Source organism: Vigna radiata, chromosome 5 (assembly GCF_000741045.1).
Source record: "Vigna radiata var. radiata cultivar VC1973A chromosome 5, Vradiata_ver6, whole genome shotgun sequence".
NCBI lineage: Eukaryota > Viridiplantae > Streptophyta > Magnoliopsida > Fabales > Fabaceae > Vigna > Vigna radiata.
In genome coordinates this window covers 27,091-49,296 of record NC_028355.1, presented here as the reverse complement: position 1 = coordinate 49,296, position 22,206 = coordinate 27,091, and the positions used below count along the sequence as shown (strand labels likewise).

The 22,206-nt window shown below is 35.0% G+C and overlaps 2 protein-coding genes across 18 annotated transcripts in view; one reads left to right on the top strand and one right to left on the bottom strand.

Moving 5' to 3' along the window:
- The window catches only part of LOC106760203 (glucose-6-phosphate 1-dehydrogenase, chloroplastic-like), an 18,198-nt gene extending 2,648 nt beyond the window's left edge, over positions 1-15,550 (bottom strand). Inside the window, exons 1-8 of one of the 17 annotated variants that reach the window (XR_002667649.1) lie at positions 15,359-15,539; positions 15,026-15,140; positions 13,815-14,044; positions 13,653-13,747; positions 13,452-13,569; positions 12,396-12,450; positions 10,911-11,061; positions 6,985-8,963 (exon numbers count right to left, since the gene is read on the bottom strand). Coding sequence is in view for 9 of the 17 variants with exons in the window: in XM_022780364.1 (XP_022636085.1) it covers positions 12,361-12,450; positions 13,452-13,569; positions 13,653-13,747; positions 13,815-14,044; positions 15,026-15,140 (648 nt within the window). In the remaining 8 variants the exon portion in view is untranslated. Of the gene's footprint in view, positions 1-6,984; positions 8,964-10,900; positions 11,062-11,861; positions 12,451-12,481; positions 12,826-13,451; positions 13,570-13,652; positions 13,748-13,814; positions 14,045-15,025; positions 15,252-15,325 lie in introns of those variants that run through there. The other 16 variants (XR_002667656.1, XR_002667651.1, XR_002667652.1 and 13 more) reach the window with 16 other exon arrangements.
- Positions 8,962-10,655, top strand: LOC111241640. The gene is made up of 2 exons (XM_022780369.1): positions 8,962-9,564; positions 10,179-10,655. Exons 1-2 carry the CDS (start codon positions 9,125-9,127, stop codon positions 10,204-10,206), a joined length of 468 nt encoding a protein of 155 aa, XP_022636090.1. The 5' UTR covers positions 8,962-9,124; the 3' UTR covers positions 10,207-10,655.
- Positions 15,551-22,206: the final 6,656 nt, after the last annotated feature.

Here is a 22,206-nt window from a genome sequence, read left to right as displayed (position 1 = left end):
CTTTTTCTGCATAACTTCTTCCTGGACATGATTTGGGGGCTTGCACTCAACATCATACCTTCCTTACCTACTCAAACATGAACAAGCACACTTAGAACACCTCCAAAGCACTAAATGACACCAAAACAACTCCACCTGTGGTCTACATTGAAAAATTAATATCACGGTCCGCTATGAACAAAATAAAGGCTCCCTTTGTTGAACTTTGTGTTCAAATCACTAAACCAGCTCGCGTAATCGTTTACCAGTCTGTGGTAAACGATTACAACAGCTTTTTCTGCTGCATAACTTTTTTCCAGGTCTTGGACCAAGTTTTTTTGTTCAAAATACACAATCTTTTGTATGTAAAACAATCCTTGTTTCGTTCATCCTTCAATACAAAATTTCAATGCAAACTTTATTCATTAACAATTCAAACAAAACCAGATTTCCCATTTACAATATCAAATGTAATTCACTTAGTAAGTAATAATATCATAATGAAGCCAAATTGCATTTTTATCACATTGAACATAATAAAAACCAAGTTACAAAACATATGTTCATGTTACAATATCTCCATATTACAACCTCTTAAGAAAGCTATACAAAGTTCACTCATTTTTTATTCTAAGCAATCCTACGTAAGGAGTCATAAGCGCTCTACTCTTGTAACGCCTTCGTGACCCCATCCTCACATATGTCTTCATTGGAGGAGGATCGGTGGACATGCCTCCCTGGGAGATGCCTCTAGGGGAGATCGACTGTTCTTCATGTGGCACATTGTGTCCACCATCCTGTGGTCTTCTTCGTCTAGCTTTCTCAAATGCCACCTCTTCCTCCAACATATGAACCCTCCTTTTAAGTTCTGCAACAAGACTTTCTTGCTGGTGTAAACTTTGCATAAAACGCTCTCTGCGTTTTTTCTTAAGTAGCTTCTTTGTTGATGCCTTTTCATCTTTCATTTTTTTGTCTTGGTTCATCCTTCAAATGATTTTTATCCTTCATTGGACCAAGATCAACATCAACATCATCATTAACTTGAAATTCAACAATTCAAATCATACTAGGAACACATATATAATAACATAAATCACTCTAACAATAAACCACATACCACACCAGTTTCCAAAGCTCCTTTCACGAGGTTGTTTCCCAAATTTACATTCATCCAATGCAATATTCTTGAGTTTTTTTCTATTACACTAAACTACCCCAACTATATTTACCCAAATCATTTAAATTATCAACAATTTCAAATAATATGGGAAACACTCTCCCATTACGTTTTGGAAGTAATATCTCACAAATTCCAACCAATATGTACAAGCTACAAAAAGGAGAACAAGGAATAGTTTTTACTTTCTTCATCAAACATTTGTAAACCAAATTTAAATCTCTTGTTTTATTGGCAATGTATTTCACACAAGCACTTGTTCCCATTTCTCCCTTTAAGTCAATATCTTTCCCATCTAAACTCAACCCCAAACCTAAACAAAATTCTTTTTCAGTCATAGTCACAAGTTTCTCTGCAATTATAAAACCACTACTTGAATCCACTCATTTAAGCACTAACTCACTCAAGATTTTCCTACCAAGTTTAATATTATCAGTCAAATCTAAAAACTACCGAAAAGGAGTGCCTGCAATAACTGAGCGGTGCTCCTTTCTCAAACGTTTGTTCAAACTACATATGAACTTTGTTGAAGCCGAGTGACGAACTGTCAACTGTATACAAATTCCAAAAATCCAAACTTCAAAACCCTAGATTAAAAAAACACACAACACCCAAACTCCAAATACCAAATGTAACGCCAGTCCCTGTAAGTTGTCGGGGCGTTACACCAAACGCTAAACACCAAAACAAACCAAAGATTAACACGCTTACCCTGCTCGAAGAACTCGCCATTTCGCAACACTGACACACCAACAACCAAAAGATTCATTCATCGCCACACCCACAAGATAAGGAAGGCCAACCGCGCAACCACAAGGAACAACGATAGTAAGCTCGCGAAAACGAACCCCAGACCGATTTCAAAAGACCATAAGCGAAGAGAATGAACCTATCGGAGAAACTGCAAATCTGGTGACAGAGGGAAGAAAAAGAAATTTTCTATATATCGAAGAAATTTTTAATTCACTTGAATCTGGCCAAGGGCAAACTTGGAAGCAAAAGTTTCAAATCTTTCCTCCTAAATGATGTCAGATTTTTTGTTTTTTTTCTAAAAAAAATATGCCCAATCAAAACCCAACACGTGGCGTTGTTAAATGAGTGTCAAAATAAGAGTGTCAAAATATCGGGATCCTTATTACACATTTCCTATATTCTTTTTACACGCTTCATACAACCTTTCAATACCATTCTCACACTCTTCTTACAATCTTTCTACACCCTACCAAAATCTTTCTTACAACAAGTTTTCTGACAAACTTGATAAATCTTCCCATTACAAAATTATCCGTTATCTCTTAAGATTGTGAACTCCTTTAGATTTGGTATTAACTTTAAAAACTCTACCTTCGATCTCTATTTAAGGTGGTGAACCCGTATATCTTTATGTTGATTATCTTTTCACATAATCTTTTTATATATGTTCCAAAAATCTTACCACATTACATTTCGAAAATCTCGATCTAAACATTTTATTTTTGGATTTTTGTTTTGAAAATTTTATTCAGAAAATTATATTATGGAAAAATTGTTCTAGAAAAATTCCGAAAATGGTAATTTGGAAGTTATTTTTACAGAGTAAAGTAGTTACGTTGAAAATTTGGATATGAGCCAAGAAATTGTGAGAGTGCAAGAAAAAGAAAAACACACATTAAATGTCATGTTAAAACAGAATATTTAATTATTCGCTTTTTGAAACAAGAGGACTTTCAATTCCTTGTCTGCTATCGTTGCCAATAAATTTTATTTAAATATTTAAATATCGAATGATAAAGTAAAATCATTAACACAATTTAATTTTATATATTTATATTTTTTAATTGAATTATCACAAAAGTACTTTCGAATTAAAAAAAAGATAATATTTATATATATATATATATATTGAATTAGAGGTTCAGTAAAATGTTTTTATTTAATCTAAAAATATTTTACTTATTTATTTTGAAATCTTTTTTAATATTTCAAAATAACTATTTTAAAAAGTATTTTTGAATAAAAAATACTTTTTAAAATCCTCAATCAGAATGTAATTTTTTATACTTTTTCAGTGTTTTGGAATACATTTTCAAATTTTAAAATATCTTATGAAATGATTAAACAATTCTTTTTTATTGATGAATCCAGAAGCAGGATACCCCTGCCTTTATCATTCGTATCCATCCCCGCCACTTATAGGATTTTTTTTTTATAGAAACCAAAGCAATTTGAAGGAGTGTTGCCTCTTCGTTTGCTCCATTCACCTTTCCAACTTTCTGAATTTTATTATAATTACAAAAATAACCTTGTTTTATTATTTTTTAACCTTTTTACTTTTTTTTAGTTTTAATGTTAACCCTCAACCCTACTTCTTCATTTTTACTCTGCTGAAAGCCCCGTCCCAAGACAAGCTTTTGAGATCGCTCTCCAAACTTTTGATATCCGTCTTTTATATCTCTCACCTCCGTCGGATGTTGCAGAATCCGTTTCAAGCCAAACGGATATGGACATCCGTTTTGGCCAAACCATCAAAACCATTTGTTATCCTCATCAACCTCTTCTATCAAAACCATAGTTTATCCTCATTAATAAAGTGATCAGGATAGGAGAAAGATGTCAGTGTCTGTAGCAGAATCTTAGGTTATGTTAGGTTAAGAGATGTGTGGTTTATTTGTTTATAAAAACCAAAAAGAGTTGAGAGAAAACCACGGGACATTTTACTGTCTCTCTTCCTCTTCCTCCTCTGCTCCCAGGTGCACCACTCCATCCTAACTATCCTAAATTTTCGTGAAACCAACAACAATCATTACCATCAATTTGTAATTATGCTTCTTCTCATTTTACTACCATCACTTTTCTGTATTCTTCAAATTAAAAAATCAAGTTCCAAAGCCACTCACCAGAAACTCTAGTTCTTGGCCATACCAATGCTTATACAGAAACATTAATATAGAAGTGGAAAACTAGTGTTAAACTCAGATATCGACTAAATAAGCAATTTTTATTTTCATAAAAAACAACCAAACCATTATTGGAAATCATTCAACTATATTAGGCATAAACAAAGGAAAATGTAACTGTAACAAGATTACATAAACAAAATGGAAGGTGTCAACAACAGGTAACGATTTAGCATGTCCTAACTACCAGGTATTTTGTTCCCATTTCCCCTATGTTAACTGTCAACCTCAGATGCAAAACAATTACACCATATCATAACAACTTCCTCAAGACTCACATTCAATATGAGAAATATTAGCACATACAACAACAACCTCCTTGCAACACACTTTCCTATCAGATGTAATTCCCGAGTCCAACTAAACAAGTACCTCATTCCCATATGCTAGCATTCCTCTACACTACAGTATGATATCTGGTTTGACGATGGTTTATAAATACCATAGAACTGTAGTAATGATGGAAACAACAACAAATAAAATGGATTAAATCCTCAAGTATAATGCACTCAAATGCATTACTAGTTAACAAAATATTTATCCATAGACTGCCAAAACCAAAAAAGATATATTCTAGAAATATATGAAGATAAATTGAACTAGGCAACATCAATTGCACTGCGTGTCCTCAAAATATGTCAAATGAAGAATCATATGTCAGTAGCCTCAACATTACAACAATTGAAAACATCAACATGAGCCTGACATCCAATGAAAATGCTACCTTGCAGCTACTAACGGCTGATCAACGCTGTCATAAATGTAAGAGCCTGAAAAATAATAAGGCTATTGGGCCTTATGTTGAGGCAGTCAACCCATAAGCTAAGGACCCATGACCTTAGGAAGGAGTTTTCTAAAAATCAGACTGTCTCCATTTTCCAATTTTCCCTTCTCTCTAAAAACAGAAACCCTTCTCCTAAATAATAACTCTGCCTTCTCTCTAAAATATTCCAACCTTGAACCGTTTGAACTTTAAATTGAAGGTGCCTAAACGATCGCGATGGCATGGGCTTCACTTTGAACCGAACAATTTCTTGTTCCGATCGGTAAGTCGCTTTCCCCCTTTTTCTTCAACAGTCTCAAACCCAGGGCATGCAACTTTGCTAGTTTCTTCCTTCCATTCTCCGCCTATTCGAGCTCTAAGAGCTGTGTTCTATCACCAATTTGGTGATATGTAGGTTCTATAATTTCAAAGCTGAGTGGGTTCTTGTTGGGGCGTTTTTAATTAGCTGCTCTTTGAGAAAACTAGGTAAGGGGAGCTAATTATGTTTCTGTATATTATTTATATGATGTGTATGAGGGATAAATTTTTGAAGTAAGTATGTCCTTATGCTTGAGTTGGATTCCTGTAAGTTAAATTGAATGTGTTTGGATACTGAAATTGATGAACTATAATGTGATGTGTTGTATGCTATGGTGGGTGATGTGAGATAATATATATGAGTGTGTGATTGCAGCAAAGTAACGCCTAAGGCTATTTGAGAGTATAAAATAAAACAAATGTCATTCTTGTAATAAACAGGGTAGGAGTTTGGCTAACTCTCTCTCACGTTGGTGATGGTTTGGTATCTTCTCTGTAATAAAATTAGAGACAATTGACGAGGAAAAGCTAGATTGTTATAGGCGTGATACAGAGAAGGAGACATTGTTTTCTTTATTTTGATTGAAATTCTAAATTTAAAAGTTTAGTGTTTAGTAGCACAGATTCCACTTATATAAAGAAATTCTAGATTTAAAAAGGCTACTGCTANGAAAATCATGTAAATAATGTATTATTCTATATTTTATATATCACAGCAAAGATTCACGTTGTTTTATGATGTTTAGTATATTATATAATAATATATATACGTTTTATACAAACTTTTATGATAACAGCAAATATATATATATATATATATATATATATATATATATATATACATATATATATCACAACAAATATATTATATAACTTTTATGATTTATAACCATAAGCTTTTTTTTATATATAAATATATTATATGAAAAGATAAAAAATGAAGAGAGAGGTCGTGTAAGAATTAGAGAAAAAGAGAGAGTATAGCCATGTGGGTCCCATTCCGGTAGTTAATTAGGAAAAGAAAAAGGAGTGAATAAAGCACTGCATGCACATAAACTTCCAGGGGTATGGGAGAAGGAAGTGACTGAATGATTATCATTCAAAGAGTGGTGAGGGGTTTCCGCAAGGGTTGTGTAATTGGGGTATTTTTTTTCCTAAGATTTCTAGTTGGGTTATTTTTTTATATACATACCTAGAGATACATATTTAAACTCATTCTGGGTAATATAATAGAAATTTTGATTTGATGTAGAGCTTGTGACGTTTGCTGTATATGGCTTATGAAATGTTGGTGCCATTTAGCATGATGGTAATTTGTTAGTGCGGGTGAGATTTAATTAAAGCCTGGATAATGAATATATGATTTGATGAAAGATATATATATATATATATATATATATATATATATATATATAAGTATTATTTTATCATCTTTTGACTATGTATGAAAGGTATTGAGGCTTTGTTATAAGTTTTCTGATTGGTGAGCAATGCATGCGGTTGAGATTATGTATATGTTGGTTGTGGCAAAAAGTATATGATTACAAAGTGATGAAAGTACGAATCAAGTGGTAAACTAAGTTCCATTTGTGTAGAATCTCTTGGTGAGATTCTTAATGTTTTAGAATGAAAGTAGGAGCTCAGTCTTGAGGGTCTTCTTGACGCTCCAATGGTCTTTCTTCTCACGTAGAAAGGACTGAACCATGTGGTGAAGAGTAGCAGGAGATCTTAGTCTTGGAGGCTTCCATCATGCTCTAGGACGCGGAACAGACTAACCTCGTGAGTGGCAGGGCGGGGGAGCCCAAGGCGGGGGAGCCTAAGTATCACAAGCCACCACGGATGCATGACCCGCCATAGCTCGACTATCATTCTAAAGTCCGGACGAGTCAAGTCTAAAAAATAATATGTTAGGATTGTGTTGTATATATTGTCTTGCTTGTATATACTTTACTTGGGTTGAATCCAATATGTTCATGTTAGTACAATTGCATGATTTTTTTTTTTATATAATTAGGTCACCCTTGCATTTGTTTGTGTTTGTGCCATGTTGTATGTGTTTTCATTTGCGATGTTCATCCACTTGGATGGGAGCAGATGACGAGGAAGTTACTTTGGAGAGAGCCCTGGAAGGAAACAGAGATGTTGCAGCTTAGTTCTTTAGGCCTTGTTATTTTGATCTCAATTTATTCTGAAGAGCTTTATCTTGTTTTTAAAGTTTTAAATTCCTAGTGTTTTTACAAGAGGTCTATGATACTCTAATTCTAGATTCTTATACTGTTTAAGGATGACTGTAAACACCTCCTTTATTCTTTAACTGCTTTCAAATATTATGCATGATGACGTCTTATTTATATATTTCTTTTCTATATAATTAGGACGTCACAATAAAGGCATGGAAATACATGTAAAATACACAAATGGAAGGATTGCAATGAGTTCTTGTCATCCAGTTATTAAAGTTCGTACCTCAAATCAGATAGAAAAATGAGATGGGTGCAATCTTCTCATCAACAATGTATTTTAACAAAAAAATCCTGATATTTCTACAGTGTACAGCAAGCCTAACATCAAAAATAGATATTTACTCACGCAGACAACTTCTAACAAAGTGTGAAAGGATATAATGACATTTAATTTTGTTGTGTTCTAAAATATAATCATATGAAAAAAATAAAAAATCTAGATATTTGTCTTCTTGGGCATCAGGTATCTCTAGTTTAACAGTTAACACACATACCCTGGAATGCACTGCAGCAAAACTTCATCAAAATAATACCATCATGATTTATTTTGGCCTTTTTTAAGTCATGATACAACTATCGTGGAACATTTTCTATCAGACGCCTAAACAAATCTGTCTGTCTATTTATCTACTAGCATAAGATCCAAAGCTTCCAAAGTTTAAAAACAATTGGTAAAATGAAAATGAAAATGATATTGACCAATTTACTATATCATTTCGAAGAACTCCCTCCTCTTACCCCTTGGTACCAGACTTCAGAACACCTTTCCCTTGAATGCCTGCCGTATGTTTTCTCACATCTAAGTATATTCTGTCAAAAATATATATACTTCCAATGCCAAATGTTGGTCATTTGGTAATGGTATTGGAAAATCAATTTATGCACTTCGCTTTTTTTATAGAACCTCCCTCCTCTAACTTATTTAAAATCTAAAGGCATGAGTAGATTTTAACTCCCGAGATAAACACAACTTATTTTACTTTCTTGTTTTCTTCTCCTATGAATATTATTTATGAATATTTATTGAGAAGTTTAACCGATCAGACCTTTCTCTCCCCCACTTGTAGTTCTAATTCATATGCAATGCAACAGAAAACAGCAGCAATGTACGCAACACAATATAGCAAACATTAACTTTACATAAGTTTTAATTTTCTATTGAAATAATTAAATAAATAATAATTAAATAACTAAATTAAAAAAAAAAATCCACTAACAAATTAAAAAAAAAAAACTAAATTTAAATAAATCTATATTTACATTTCAAATAAAAAAAATTAATAAACTAAAAAAAAACACCCAAAGCCAAAACGGATGTCCCATATCCCTTTGGCTTGAAACGGATGTGCGACATCCGTTCTTCCGTAAGCGGTAACGTTTTCCTCCACACAGAAAAGCAGCACAGCGAAACCAGCAAGCATCTCACAGTAAACTAAAAACGAACACATAAAAAGCAGCGAAACCAGCAAGCATGCATGCACACAGTGGTAAATCAAAGATTTAAACTTAACAATAAAAACCAACACCTGGTACACGAAGACGAAGATCTGCACACCACGCAGTCGTACCAGCGAAACACCACCACCGCGGGGGGGGGGGGGGGGGAGAGTGAAAGTAAGATTTGGTAAATAAGGTAAAAAAGTAAAAGAAAAGGTTATATTTGTAATTAAAATAAAAATGTCGAAAGTTGAAAAGGTAGAGAAAGCAAATGGAGAAATGGAGAGGTGGAGGGAGCAACACCCAATTTGAAGCCAACAATAAGTTCTCCATGCCAATCCATGATGAGAGCTCGAGACAACTAAAGTTAGAGGCCGAACCCCACAAGAATATACAGAATAATTTTCAATTCATAGTGGTGGCATTTGGCAAGAAGAGGGGTCCCAACATATTACTATTGGTTAGGGCGGATGAGAAGATAAACAGCAGATTCAATTTCATTATCCATTCAATGGGAGTTGCAGCACAAACACAAATACAATTAGAGCTTCGCTTCAAAATCTATGAAATTGAAATGGTGAGTGGAATAAGCAACAAAAGCTCACTACTTGAGAGGATGAAAAAGCTGTTGAGACGAGATGGATGGAGGTACAGAGGGGCGCCGAGAGAGAGGAAGATGGAAGAAAATAATGTGCACGCCTCTAAATTAAGGTTTTTAATATATTTTAATGAAGGGTAAAAATGAAACTTTAGAATTCAGGGGGTGAAGGAAAAAAATGGTGCAGTAATAAACACCCATATATAAAATAGTAGTAGTTCTTTTTTGTGTAATATGTTTGTAGAGCCTTACTCTCTCCACCACCCCATCTTCTCCTTCTACTTTTCTAATTTTTTCTAAATTTCAATTTTACCCTTTTTACTTTTCCCTTTATCTATTTTATTTTTGGCTTACTTAATTATTTAGTCTCCAAGTTGGGGACCGAATTTCTATTTTGTACCCGTTTTTAAAAATGATGTTTCGATCCGCATGTTACTAATTTTACTGTTATTAGGTCTCTTCCGTCAACAATGTTAACATTACGCCTACGTGACAATATTTTTCTTCTCTCTCCTCTGTTATTCCTCCTATACTCCTTTCTCTCTCTTCTATTTCTTTCTCACCAATATAACTACTTCTCACCTTTTTATCTCTCTTCTATTTCTCTCTCACCATTATCTTTATTTATTCTTGCATTTTTACCCTTAGGAAGCTGATTGAGTGTTTCTTTATTTATTCTTGCATCTTTATTCTTAAATTAGTCATTTACTTTGAAATTTAATTTCAGGATGGTTTTCATGGTTGTATATTCATGAAATTGAGAAGCAAATGTTACCTTCTTTCTTTAATGGCAAAACTGAAAATCGGACGCCAGGTGTATACACGGAGATACGAAATTGGATAATGAAGAAGTTTCATTCAAATCTGAATGTGCAAATTGAATTGAAAGATATGTCACAGCTTAATGTTGGAGATATGGATGCTAGGCAAGAGGTAATGGAGTTTCTGGACTATTGGGGTTTAATTAACTTCCACCCATTCCCTTCAATGGATTCTGCTGTGACCACTGCCAGTGATGACGGAGAAGCAGAAAAAAGTTCTTTGCTTGAAAAATTGTATCATTTGTTCACGGTGTAAGTTATATTAAATTACATCATTTAAAAATATTAAACATCCTCTGTATTAGAAAATCTTATTATACTTTACTAGATTATTCTCTATTATTTAGAATATCATCACCCCTTTAAACTGGTAAGCCAGAAAATCCTCCACCTTATAAAAATGACCTTGAATTAGAAGGATGAACCCCAAAGATTCTTCCAAATTAGATGTGCACCTCATACTAGCGGTATATATATATATATATAGTTGGATCAAAATGTACACGAGTGGAAATGTTGCTTAGTCAAATGAAGAAAATTGTAAGGTGATTTGTGTGTAAATATGTGTATATGTAGCAACATTGAAATCAAAGTAAATGCATAGTACAAAATAACTGTATCTCAAAAATTGTAATTACCTGATTTACGGTAGCGACCTTCAAATCCATGGTCGAAACATCTAATGTTTGCTGCTCAAGAAGGTCAGTTAACTTGTATGCAACCTTTCCTAGATGATCAACAACATTCACAAGGGCTCTTACAGCATAATCTTTCATGTTGTCAAGAACCCTATTGCATGAATATTAATAACATAAGGAAAATTCCATGCAGCCCAAACATAATGACATGGGCATAGGAAAGGAAATGGTCGCAGTGACATTCATTTGTATCAGAGAGAAAATATGGATGGAGCTTAATATTAAAAGAACCCTCCCCCATTGAAACTCCTAGAAATAGTTAAATGAACAGCTCAGCAAATTATTTTAAGGACATAAAATCAAGAATCCTTTTCCAGGATAATTATAACATTCATTCTTCCCAATTTCATGGTTGAAACATGACCATGCATTTTAGAATCCATATAATGAAGTTTCTGCATGCACATCTGCAAACATATAATGGGAATACTTTTCAAACGGTCAGGTTTAGAGACCCAATAAAACGATTTAAAAATTAGTTAATGTTCTTTATGTTCCACTTTCCAGACCATCCAAAGTTTGTAATTACAAATCATCATTTTGAAATGAAAAGAAATAATTCCAAATTCATTCATCCTCTTTATCCAACAAAATACATGTGACATTTGATGGGATACATATGTGCTAGACAAAAATTAAGACACCCAAGAAGAATACAAAGAAATGAATTCATGATATTTGTATTTCTGGAATGAATCAATTAGAAGAAAAGTCCACCACTACACACACAAAACCGGCTAAAGAGAAATGTGGTAAGGAGGCAAACACAAACAATTGAAAATATATATATATATATATATATATATATATATATATATATATATATATATATATATATATATATATTGCAATGGAGATGCTCTAAGAGTATTTTAAGATTTTATCTGATTTTATCTAAAAACCGAGAAATACATTATTTTTTTTAATAAAATAGTGGAGTTTCCTGTTTTATTCCTTGCTCTTCTCATCTTACAACAAATTCTTGAGTAAATTAATTAAAAATTAAGAAACAGAAGGTATAATTGGTAAAAGAGAAATTAATTGAAGGACTGTAAATAAAAACAAAATTTATCTAAAAACCGAACAATTTAAAAAATCAGATGGAGTATAGCATTGGTCTGTTTTTAATGGAATAATAAGTCCTTCCTTAACAGTGTTTTATCTATCTGGCCAGCCATAATAAAACCATCTAGCTCTAGTAGCTTTACTTTTAACTAAAAAGCTAAAACAAATTTCAAGCCAACATAATAGCTTTTCTCTGCATCTTAATTCTTTTACTAATAGTTCCATCCCCTAGTTGTCGCACAACACAAGAATCCTTATACCTACGTCATTGTCAAGCATCACTGATTTTTCTTGCATTAGCTAAACCAGAATCACAAAAACAAACCTAATTGAAAAGGAACCAGAATCGCAAAAACAAACCTAATTGAGAAGGAAACCAGAAGCCGGAAACAAAGTCAACCAAACAAACATAGATCTGAAATTAAAACAAGAGAAAAGATAAGAGATAAGAGAGAGGAAACCTGCATGGCGTTGACAAAGCTCTTTCCCAAGATAGTGGTCTATCCTATATAATATTTCCCACTTTATAAAATATACTTTACAATCTTAAAGTTGAAGATGATTAGTGTTAGTTGAATAACCTGAAAATTTGATCCTCAGTCAGATACTGCTTGAGTGTTTTTGTTAATGCAGCTGAAGATTCAGAATCACGACCAAAAGGCTTTTCAACAATGACTCTGGTCCAACCGTTACCAGAAGAAGCCGACAAGCTTCCACATTTTACAGCATCTTTAAATATATTAGGAGGAATTGAAAGATAAAACAGGCAATTAGAAGGTCTCCCACCCTACTACAAGAACAATTTTCATCTATTGAGACAAAAATAAATAAAATAAGTTCATTCTTTGTTCGTATATCACACTTGATGCAGATTAAAATTGCATGCCATAAAAACCGCACATAAAAATAAAAAATGCAGACTAGAGAGAGAAAAAAATAAAAGAATACAAGCATGTCAAAGAAACACACTAACCATAAAATTAAACACTGATTATAAATGAAACAAACAAATAGGTTTTTCTTGATGATGTCATCTATAGTGTTATATTTGAAGAATTATAACATCAATGAAATTATGACCAATTGGTCATGGAGCCAAAAGGAAAATGCCGTAATACAAAGTAGATACCAACTATAGAGATCTACTATAGACATAACCGGTTTATAATAGCTAATGTGTTAAAACTCTTTCTTGTTTTCTTTATTTCCACCCTTTTTTCTCTTCATCTTTTTTATTTGCTTCTGGGCAAGGGATTTTCCTTTCAATTTGAATATACATTCATTCAATTATTAAATTTCTACTATTTCAGAAAAGTATAATTAAAACAGTGCTTGCTTCTTACAGTAAGAATCCGAACCACATTTAAGCTATAGACTACAATTATATCATATTATCCCTTTTCCAAATCCAACTACCTCTTGTTCCTTCAGCTTCTTCTTGTCTAGCACTGCAAAGTTTTCCTGAGAATCATATTGACCAGAATGATAGAAACATCTTTTTAGGAATTGCTCCATCTTCTCATTGCAGTTCTCTCTGAAATTTCACAACACGAATTTCCAAACATTAAATATGTAGCCTAACCATAACCATGATAAACATTAAGATGTGATCATCACCTCTTATCAATTCTACAAGTGAGGATCCTACTAACCATATTTCTCAGTTCTGTATCAGTCATCTTACTTCGTGTGTAACCATAGATACTGAAGTGCTGCCAAAGACCAAAGCATCAGTTCAATCCAAACACAAAAAATAATACATCCCCATCAAAATCCAACCTTAGGGAGACAATCCTCATAGTAAAGTGCATAGAGAGCTGGAAATATCATCTTAGCAAGGTCTCCAGAGGCTCCAACAACAGTAATACTAATAGTGGACTCATTTTCATCCTTTTGAAAACTGTCTTCAACTAGAGAATCCTTTGGGGACTTAACAGACAATAATTCAGCATTCAGCTGCTTGTGAGAAGTGCCATTTTCAACAGGTGTCACAAAAGCAGCTACTGCACCTGCATTCAGAAATCACACGCCATATATGACTAAGGATTTTCCAAACTATATATCACAATAATAAATAATATACGCACTACCAATGTAATTCTATACATTGTCATCCAATCACAATCAATCAGACATAGTAAGCTTGGAATAAACCCTCAATTTCATCCCTAGAACATTACTCTCTCTCCTAAGTGGCCCCTAAAGAAGGAAAGATATACAAGTAATACTCCAAGCATTGTAAATCGTGAAAATGGTCCCTCAAGTACTGAAAAATCCATCAAATTGGTCACATTGGCAGTTACTTACATAAGTTTTACTACTTTAAGGACAAAGGCTATGATTGGATTCCCATTTGAGGCGCTCCAAATACACTCCCAACAAGTTTTGATAACTATTCAATTAGAAATTGACATTCACGGTAATCGATTTATCCTGTGTTAGCTAAACCAGAATTGCAAAAACAAACCTAATTGAGAAGGAAACCGGTTACCTAAACCAGAATCGCAAAAAGAAACCTAGTTGAGAAGAAAACCGGTAGCCAAAAACAAAGTCAACCAGACAGACAAAGATATGAAATTAAAACAAGAACGGGAAAGAAAAGAGAAAAGATCAGAGATAAGAGAGAGGAAACTTGCAAGGAGTTGACGCAGCTCTTGCTGCACTCTATGGAGGCCTCGTCGTAGGTCATGGCGGAGTTGAGCGGTGGCAAACACCAAACACATAAACAAAAACAGGAAAAAACCTTACGACACGCATAGTCAACCAAACTCCCCTTTATCAAGCACAGACCAAACAAAAAAAAAATATAACAAAAAAATAAACAAATAAATCAAGCAGCAATGGCGTGATACGCTATTTAACACCTTCTAAACAAAAGAAGAAAACAAAACGCTGAGTATTATACACGGAATCATCTCAACTAACAGAAATTAAATGAAATATCGAGAAACTGCAAAATCAAAGAGGCTGACGATGCGGTTAAGCGACACCTGCATGAGAAGGTTGGGGAGGAGGCGATGATCGATGGCGGTAGAAGCTAGGGGAGAGGCGAGATGCTGCAAGCCGGCGGACTGGAGCCACCGCGCATGATGGCGTCTCCAGCATCGCCGCTGTGGTCTAACAGAGCGGCGGCGGCATTGCCTTGCGGAATTTGGCCACTCGCGTGGCGCTGTGAACGTCGTTGAGGCGCCAGTTTTCAAGATCTGTGAACACGATCTGCACATCGAACGAATCGTCGAAATCAGGACCACGATAGGAAAAAAAATCGATACGAAAATGAAAAGAGATACACGGGAAGAGCGTGAAAGGTGCGAGAATTGAACGGAGAATGCCGGCACCGGATCTCCGACGGAGATTCAGATCTGAAGCGGCACCGTTGATTCCACTTGGTTGGACGATTATGGCGGGAAGGGAATGCGCGAGAAGAAGAGAGAGAAATCTGAATGGAAATTTTGGAGATTAATAAAACGTTAAATATCATAATTTAATAATCATAGTCATCTAATTTTGAAGGTTAAATCCATTCGGAGATTTCTTATTTACATCTTCGTTTTACTTTTTTTTTTTCAATTGAATCCCTAAAAATGTAAAATGGAAAGAAATTGATTCCTGTTATTAAATCAAGTTAACGGAGTTAACTTTCAATTGACGTGTCGAAATGACCGATCGATTTTAGTTAACGACCGAACGATTTTGGAGAAATACCGAACGGTTTTGGAGAAATACCGAACGGTTTTGTCCCAAGACCGAACGGTTTTGGTGACAACTTCAGTTTTGCGTAACATTGATCTGGATCAACACGAGTCCTAAACCAAATAAAAAACTAAACAATAACTAAGAGAAAACAAGAACATAAGACCTAATAACAAAATATAAAGAAAGACTCCAAAAATACAAAAGGAGTCCAAACAGGAGATCAAAAAGCAAATATAAGAAGGAAAAAAAATAACAAGATCAAACAAACAAAAAAACAGAGAGCACAAATAACACATAACATTTCATAAAATGCAAACAAAACAATTGCAGAGACAAGAGAACTAGGTATAACTGAAATAAATAAAAAAAAACCTTTAAGCTAGTAATGTTCAGTGATCCACATCCAAACAAACAAAAAGTTCTTGAAAAAAAAAATAGAAACAAAAGGGAAGAAAAATAATACAAAATACAGTGAAAATGAAATCATGTTCTGCTTTATCCAGTCTCAGATGTTTCCACCACAACAAAATTGAAAAAGTTAATAATTTGAAAAACATCTGAAACTAAACTATATGATCATGAATATTTTTCCAGGAAAAAAAACAGGAAAGATAAAGAGAAAGAGATATGTAATTAAAATAGACATAAAGAAAGAGAAAAGATAAGAGATAAGAGGGAGGAAACCAGCAAGTCGTTGATGAAGCTCTTGTTGCGCACTATTTCGGATGGGAACGAGATAACAGTTGATCACTGCGGCTCTTCTCTTCACTTCGGAATTCTTTTTGTAGTAACCTTAAAACCGAACGGTGAGTACCTGCAGGTTAGCACTCCAACGCTCAAGTCAGCAGAGTTACCACGATAATAATATTCAGAAAGTCAATCTAACCCTTTACCTGAACTATGCTTGTTCTATTTATAGAGAAATATACCCACCATAATCGGAGCCACGTTGTGCCAAGTCATGCTGTCCGTAAATTCCTCCAACAACTTAGCTTGTTAGTCGTAACCGTAGTCGCAACCACTTCCCACTTCCTAGATTCTTGCTCCGCCATTTGCTCCGTTGAATCCGCGAACTATCTCCACTAACTTAGCAACCATTGTAGCTCCTTTTCGGTACAACCCTTATCCCGATCTTCCCTGCATACTTCCCGATCCACCAGACCTTTCTCCTACTACATTATACAAATCAACCAGTTATCCCCTATGACCATGTTTCTCCCTATCGGTATAAGTTGACTCCCGATCTTCTTCTTCATAACCCCGATCGACTCGACTCCTCTATACTACATAAGCCCCCCAAGCCCTTAACGATGATAAGAGTGTAAGGGTTTCTGAATAATTAAGTTCATTGGTTGAAGAGATACAACGGATGAATGGTTTTAAGTCTGGAAAAAACGTTTCGTCTTCGGCCGTAGGATGAATAATGAGGGATGGTTGAGATTAAACTATGACGTCATCACGATGGACGTGAACAGGCGCAAAATCTGAAGCGTCAGATTTAAAGGAAATGGACGGTAGAGATGAAGACACGAAACCGTTTATTGCGGCTATAAATAGGGGGGAGGGACCACTGTCACTTTCACTTTGCATAGTTCACTCAGTCTTGAATACTGAACGAGTTATTGAAATTGCCGATCGTCACTCAAAACAAGGTAATGTCTTCCTCTTCTTCATCAACTGAGGAATCTGGTGATGACCGTCCGGGGGGTACTGATCGTAGGGTTACATCGTCGTCAAAGTCATCTTCTAGTGATTCCAGTGATTCTAGTAGCTCGTCCGGTCACTTTTATGTGAAATTCAATATTGACGATTCCCGGACCTGGACCTCCATTGTAGCACCACCCAGGGTAGAAGGTTACGAATGGGCTCCCTATGAGGTACAAACCTATCTTCCGTATTACATTCGTAGAGCTACTATAAGGCATCTATTGCAAAAGGTATATATCCTGTCTGACTTTAGGGAGGTTGATGATTATACACTAGTAGTGTGTCGTTTGAATGAAAGAGCATGTCACGGTCGGGAGGGGTACTGTTTAGATTTTTTCTACGTATATATAAAATTGTTTAAAGATCTAGGCGTAAGACTTCCTTTTACTGAATTTCAAATGGGAGTATTAAAATACCTGAATATATGCCCCGCCCAACTTCACCCCAACGGGTGGGCTTGCATGCAAGCCTTCCAGGTGTTATGCACCGGTCTGCAGCTTGACCCCACCCCTAAGTCCTTCTTGTATTTCTTCCGAGTCTTTCCTAACTCCAGTAGATCTTGGGTTTCCCTCCTTCCGGCCAAGGATAAACAACTTTTTCACTTCTTTTAACTCTTCATACAAAGACTTTAGGCCAATTATTATAAAATAACTATTCGCGAACCAGGTCGGCCAAAATATTTTCTGAACAATAGTGAACCAAAATTTCCTTTGTATTGGACCGAAGAGCCCACCCGGTTAGAATCATGGCCAACAACAGATATGACTGAGGATGAATTGAAGATTGTTAATAAGATCGATCAGTTACCCCGCAAGACGTCATCCCGCATGTTGATAAAACTTCTTGGCACCGATGAGTTACAAACTACAGTGTTAGGTATGTCTTGCCTCCTACTGTTTACCGATCGTCTATCAATATTGACTTGCCTAAATTTACCTTTTATTTGCATAACTATTTGAAGGAATGGATCAGCACGCTGCCTTTGCCCAATTGATGGTTGTTAAACTCGATTTGGTCGCACAAAAAGAGAACAAAGTACTGGTCCCCACTAATGTAGCATAGGGATGACCAGAATATCAATCCTAGGACTCGACAGAATTAAGATTAAAGTGTAGGGTTAAATCTTGTATTTATTTACTAATTATTTANTATGAAACAAGGTGGGGACACTTAAAAGAATGAAATTAAAAAGAAAAGAATTAAAACTAAAATCTATTTTTGAATAAGAAATAATATGAAATAAAAGGAAAGTAAAACTATATGGAAATCTAAACTACCTAAGATAGAAGCAATAACAAAATNTATGCAATTAAAATGAATCTGGATATGCAAATTAAAGAAATCTAGTGCTCAATATATGAAAACAATGAACAAATGAATCTCCTTATTNTATGCCTATTCTAGAAATGTAAATGTAAATGCAAAGACTAGATCATCACAGAACANAANCAAATGNAAAATAAAGTAAAAATCACAATCAGACCTAAGACTATTCAACATTAATTCAACAGAGATATTAAAAATAAAGAAACAAACTGAAGATATTAGGCAAAATCAAAGAACAAAGTCAAAGAACAGAGACAAAAGTGCACTAGATTGAATGAAAGAGTCTCAATTCCTCTTCAAAAAGACATTCTGAGAAAATTAAGCCCTCTGTTCGGTCTTTTTAGTTCATATTTCAGAACTTAAAGTGGAAATTCTCACTCAATTATTCAACCAATGCACAGTTTCACAAGAAATGAAAACACAACACTGAAATTGAACTTAGTCTGACAATTATGAAGCTTAACATCTCTCAAGAAGACCTCTTGAAAATTTTAGGCCCAATCTAGGGTCCTATTACATCCAAACANATGTGATATTGTGAATGTTTTCCTTCAAAATTATCAAACACAGTTCAATAACAAGCACACAATCACACATGCTAGAAACAATAACAAGAAAAGAATAAAAACATAAATCTGATGAGTCTTTTTTTTATATTGGACTCTTCTCTACCTTGAGAAGACATCTCAGTCAGGAATGCTCACTACTNAGTCATTTGATTCCAAAGGAATCATAAAATTTGCAGAGAATCAGAATCCAATTCATTTTCTATCAACACGAACAATACAAGAAACATACTCACATAATCGAACAAAAATTCAGAAACAATGCAAAGAAAATCAAACACAGAATCATAAACTCTTTAGACAGAAGAAGAAATTTTATTAATACGAAATGAAAATTACAAGAAATTATACCAAACGATTNAGAACGCAAGAAACTTGAAATCAAATGCNCGACAAAACCCTAGCTCTCGCGTCCTCTCTATCTACTNTAAAGGCGTGAACTGAAAAGTATCTCCAAGTATCTGTGTAAGTGTATCGGTCTCCTCATATTTACATGGCAGAACCCTTTATATAGGGTTGAACAAGAGAAAAGAAAAAATAATAAAGAAAATTGGAACCTTGACAACTCTTCTCTTAGACGCCTCCTCCAATCGGACGACTCTCCTTGCTGCTTCAACTCCAGCCCTTTGATCAGCTTCTTCATCTTCATAGGTCAGCTTCTCCAGCACGTGTTTCTTCGGGCAGGATCGTCTCCTTTCTTCAACTCTTTCCCTTTTCTCTGCCCTAGCTCTTGGGTATGTTTTCTGCCAATTAAGCTTTGCTCTCTCGCTGAGTGAAGGAGTTCTTTTCTCCAATTGATGCCTCGAGCCAAGACCCCTAAGACAGTCACTGCAACCAAGCCAAAACGCTGCGTTCCAATTTTTTTCAATCAGCCCAAGATTTACTTTTAATTAATTCCAATGAAGTGGCCCAATAAGAAACAACAGCAACAATGTCCCAAGTGTGGCAGCAACGTTTTGATTCAGTGGGCTTTAACCCATCAGCAGCCCAAATGCTAAGTGCACCAGCGTTGGCCCATTGCTTCATTAATCAACAACAACCCAAGTGCAGCAGCAGATGCAACATCAAAACTCACAATTCCATTTAACTTTTTTTGCACAATCCAGCGACCCAACAGGGGTTTCAGCTAGCAACACAGCCCAATCTAAAAAAATTGAATTTAAAGAAGAGTTAAAATGAAATTAAAATAAGGTAACCTACTATAGAAAAATTATTTTTATTAAAGAAAAATATTAATTTCCTTAATTATTTACAAATGTACTAAAAATACACTAAAAATCTCTTTTTAACTAAAATTTTATAAAACTAAAGAATTCAAAGAAAATCCTAAAACTATCCTAATTCTATACAATAAGAAACTAAAATGTACTAACATGGACTCCTAAGCACAAATAAAAGTGCAAAATCTGAGAGTTATCAATGGCTCAGAAGAAGTTGAAGAAAATTGCTGAGAGCTCTTCGTCTCCTACGTCACCAGCAAAACCTACTCCTACAGTTAATCCAGCTTTGAAAGTCACTGATTCGGTAGACGATGTGGTTGAGACTAAAGCTGCCAAGTCTCATGCTACAAGGGGCAAACCTAAAAGGAAAGCAGAAAAAACGCCTTCTCCACCCAAAAAACAAAAAGTGTGCTTGCCACTACTGACCGGGCCGTTAGACCCAAACGTTCACGTATCTGATCGATTGCAATTCAACCTCACACCGGAGGAAAGGAAGCCGTTTAAGGACATGACGCCCAGTGAATCCATCAACATGGCGTACGAGTTGATAGCTCGAGCGAGCATTTGTTTGAATTATTCTGCTGGAACAACCAAGCCTTTGTTGGTGAATGAACTGGAAATGGCCATGAGTGAGTTGGCAGATTTCAAGAAAAAGAACATTGCTTTGACACTACGTGTTGAGGAGTTGACTAAAGCAGCCGAGGATGATCGGGTGAAAGCGACGGAGCAACTGAAGGAGTCGCAGAAAGAGGTGGCCAGTCTTAAAGCTTCCTTAGACACCCTGAACAACAGCGTTCTAGAATTGACCAGTAAGATCAAAAACTTTACTAAAGAAAGGGACGACCTGATCATTGAGCGAGGTAATTTGGCTGCGGAAACGGCCCGGTTGGGGGATCAAGTATGCTTGGAAAGGGAACTAGGATTTGAGCAAGGAATTGCTCAATGTCACCATTTCTTCAAGACCCCTTTAACCGATCCAAATTTTGACATCATGAAGGTGGTCGTTGACGGGAAGTTGATTGATCTGGGCAGCCAAGTCGCGACAAATACTGAAAACACAGAAACAGTAGTAGACGATCAGGTGCCGACTGTTGTCGATCTGGCCTCCAAGACTACCGATCCTGCTGACAAAAGTTGAATAATACTTTATAATAGTGGTTATGTAAGAACGTTAGCGTCTTTTGAACAACTAGTATTATATTTGTTATGTGAAATGTTGTACGAACACTTTTAGTATTATCTTCGTAACATGTCACCATTCGAATAGTTAATATCTTCCTTGTTCCTCATGAAACTATAATAATTTTCATTATCCTTCGAAAAACACGAAAAACATTAAGAGTATCGTTTCCGATCGAATAATTAATTGCATTCATTGTGATAGGTATTTCTTAAATACAGAAATACGAATAAATCATAACAGAATGAACCATTTGACTGAAAAAATGGTAAACTCTTTATGCCTCCCATCCGATAGGTATCACCTTGTTCACCGATACTAAGAGCATCATAAGGAAACAATTAACTTGATCGAAAAGATAATAAGCTCTTACTTCCCTTACCCGATAGGCATCACCTTATTCACCAATAATAGTAACAACGGATAGGAATGAGTAACTGAAAGATAATGAGCTTCTTATTCCCCTTGCCCGATAG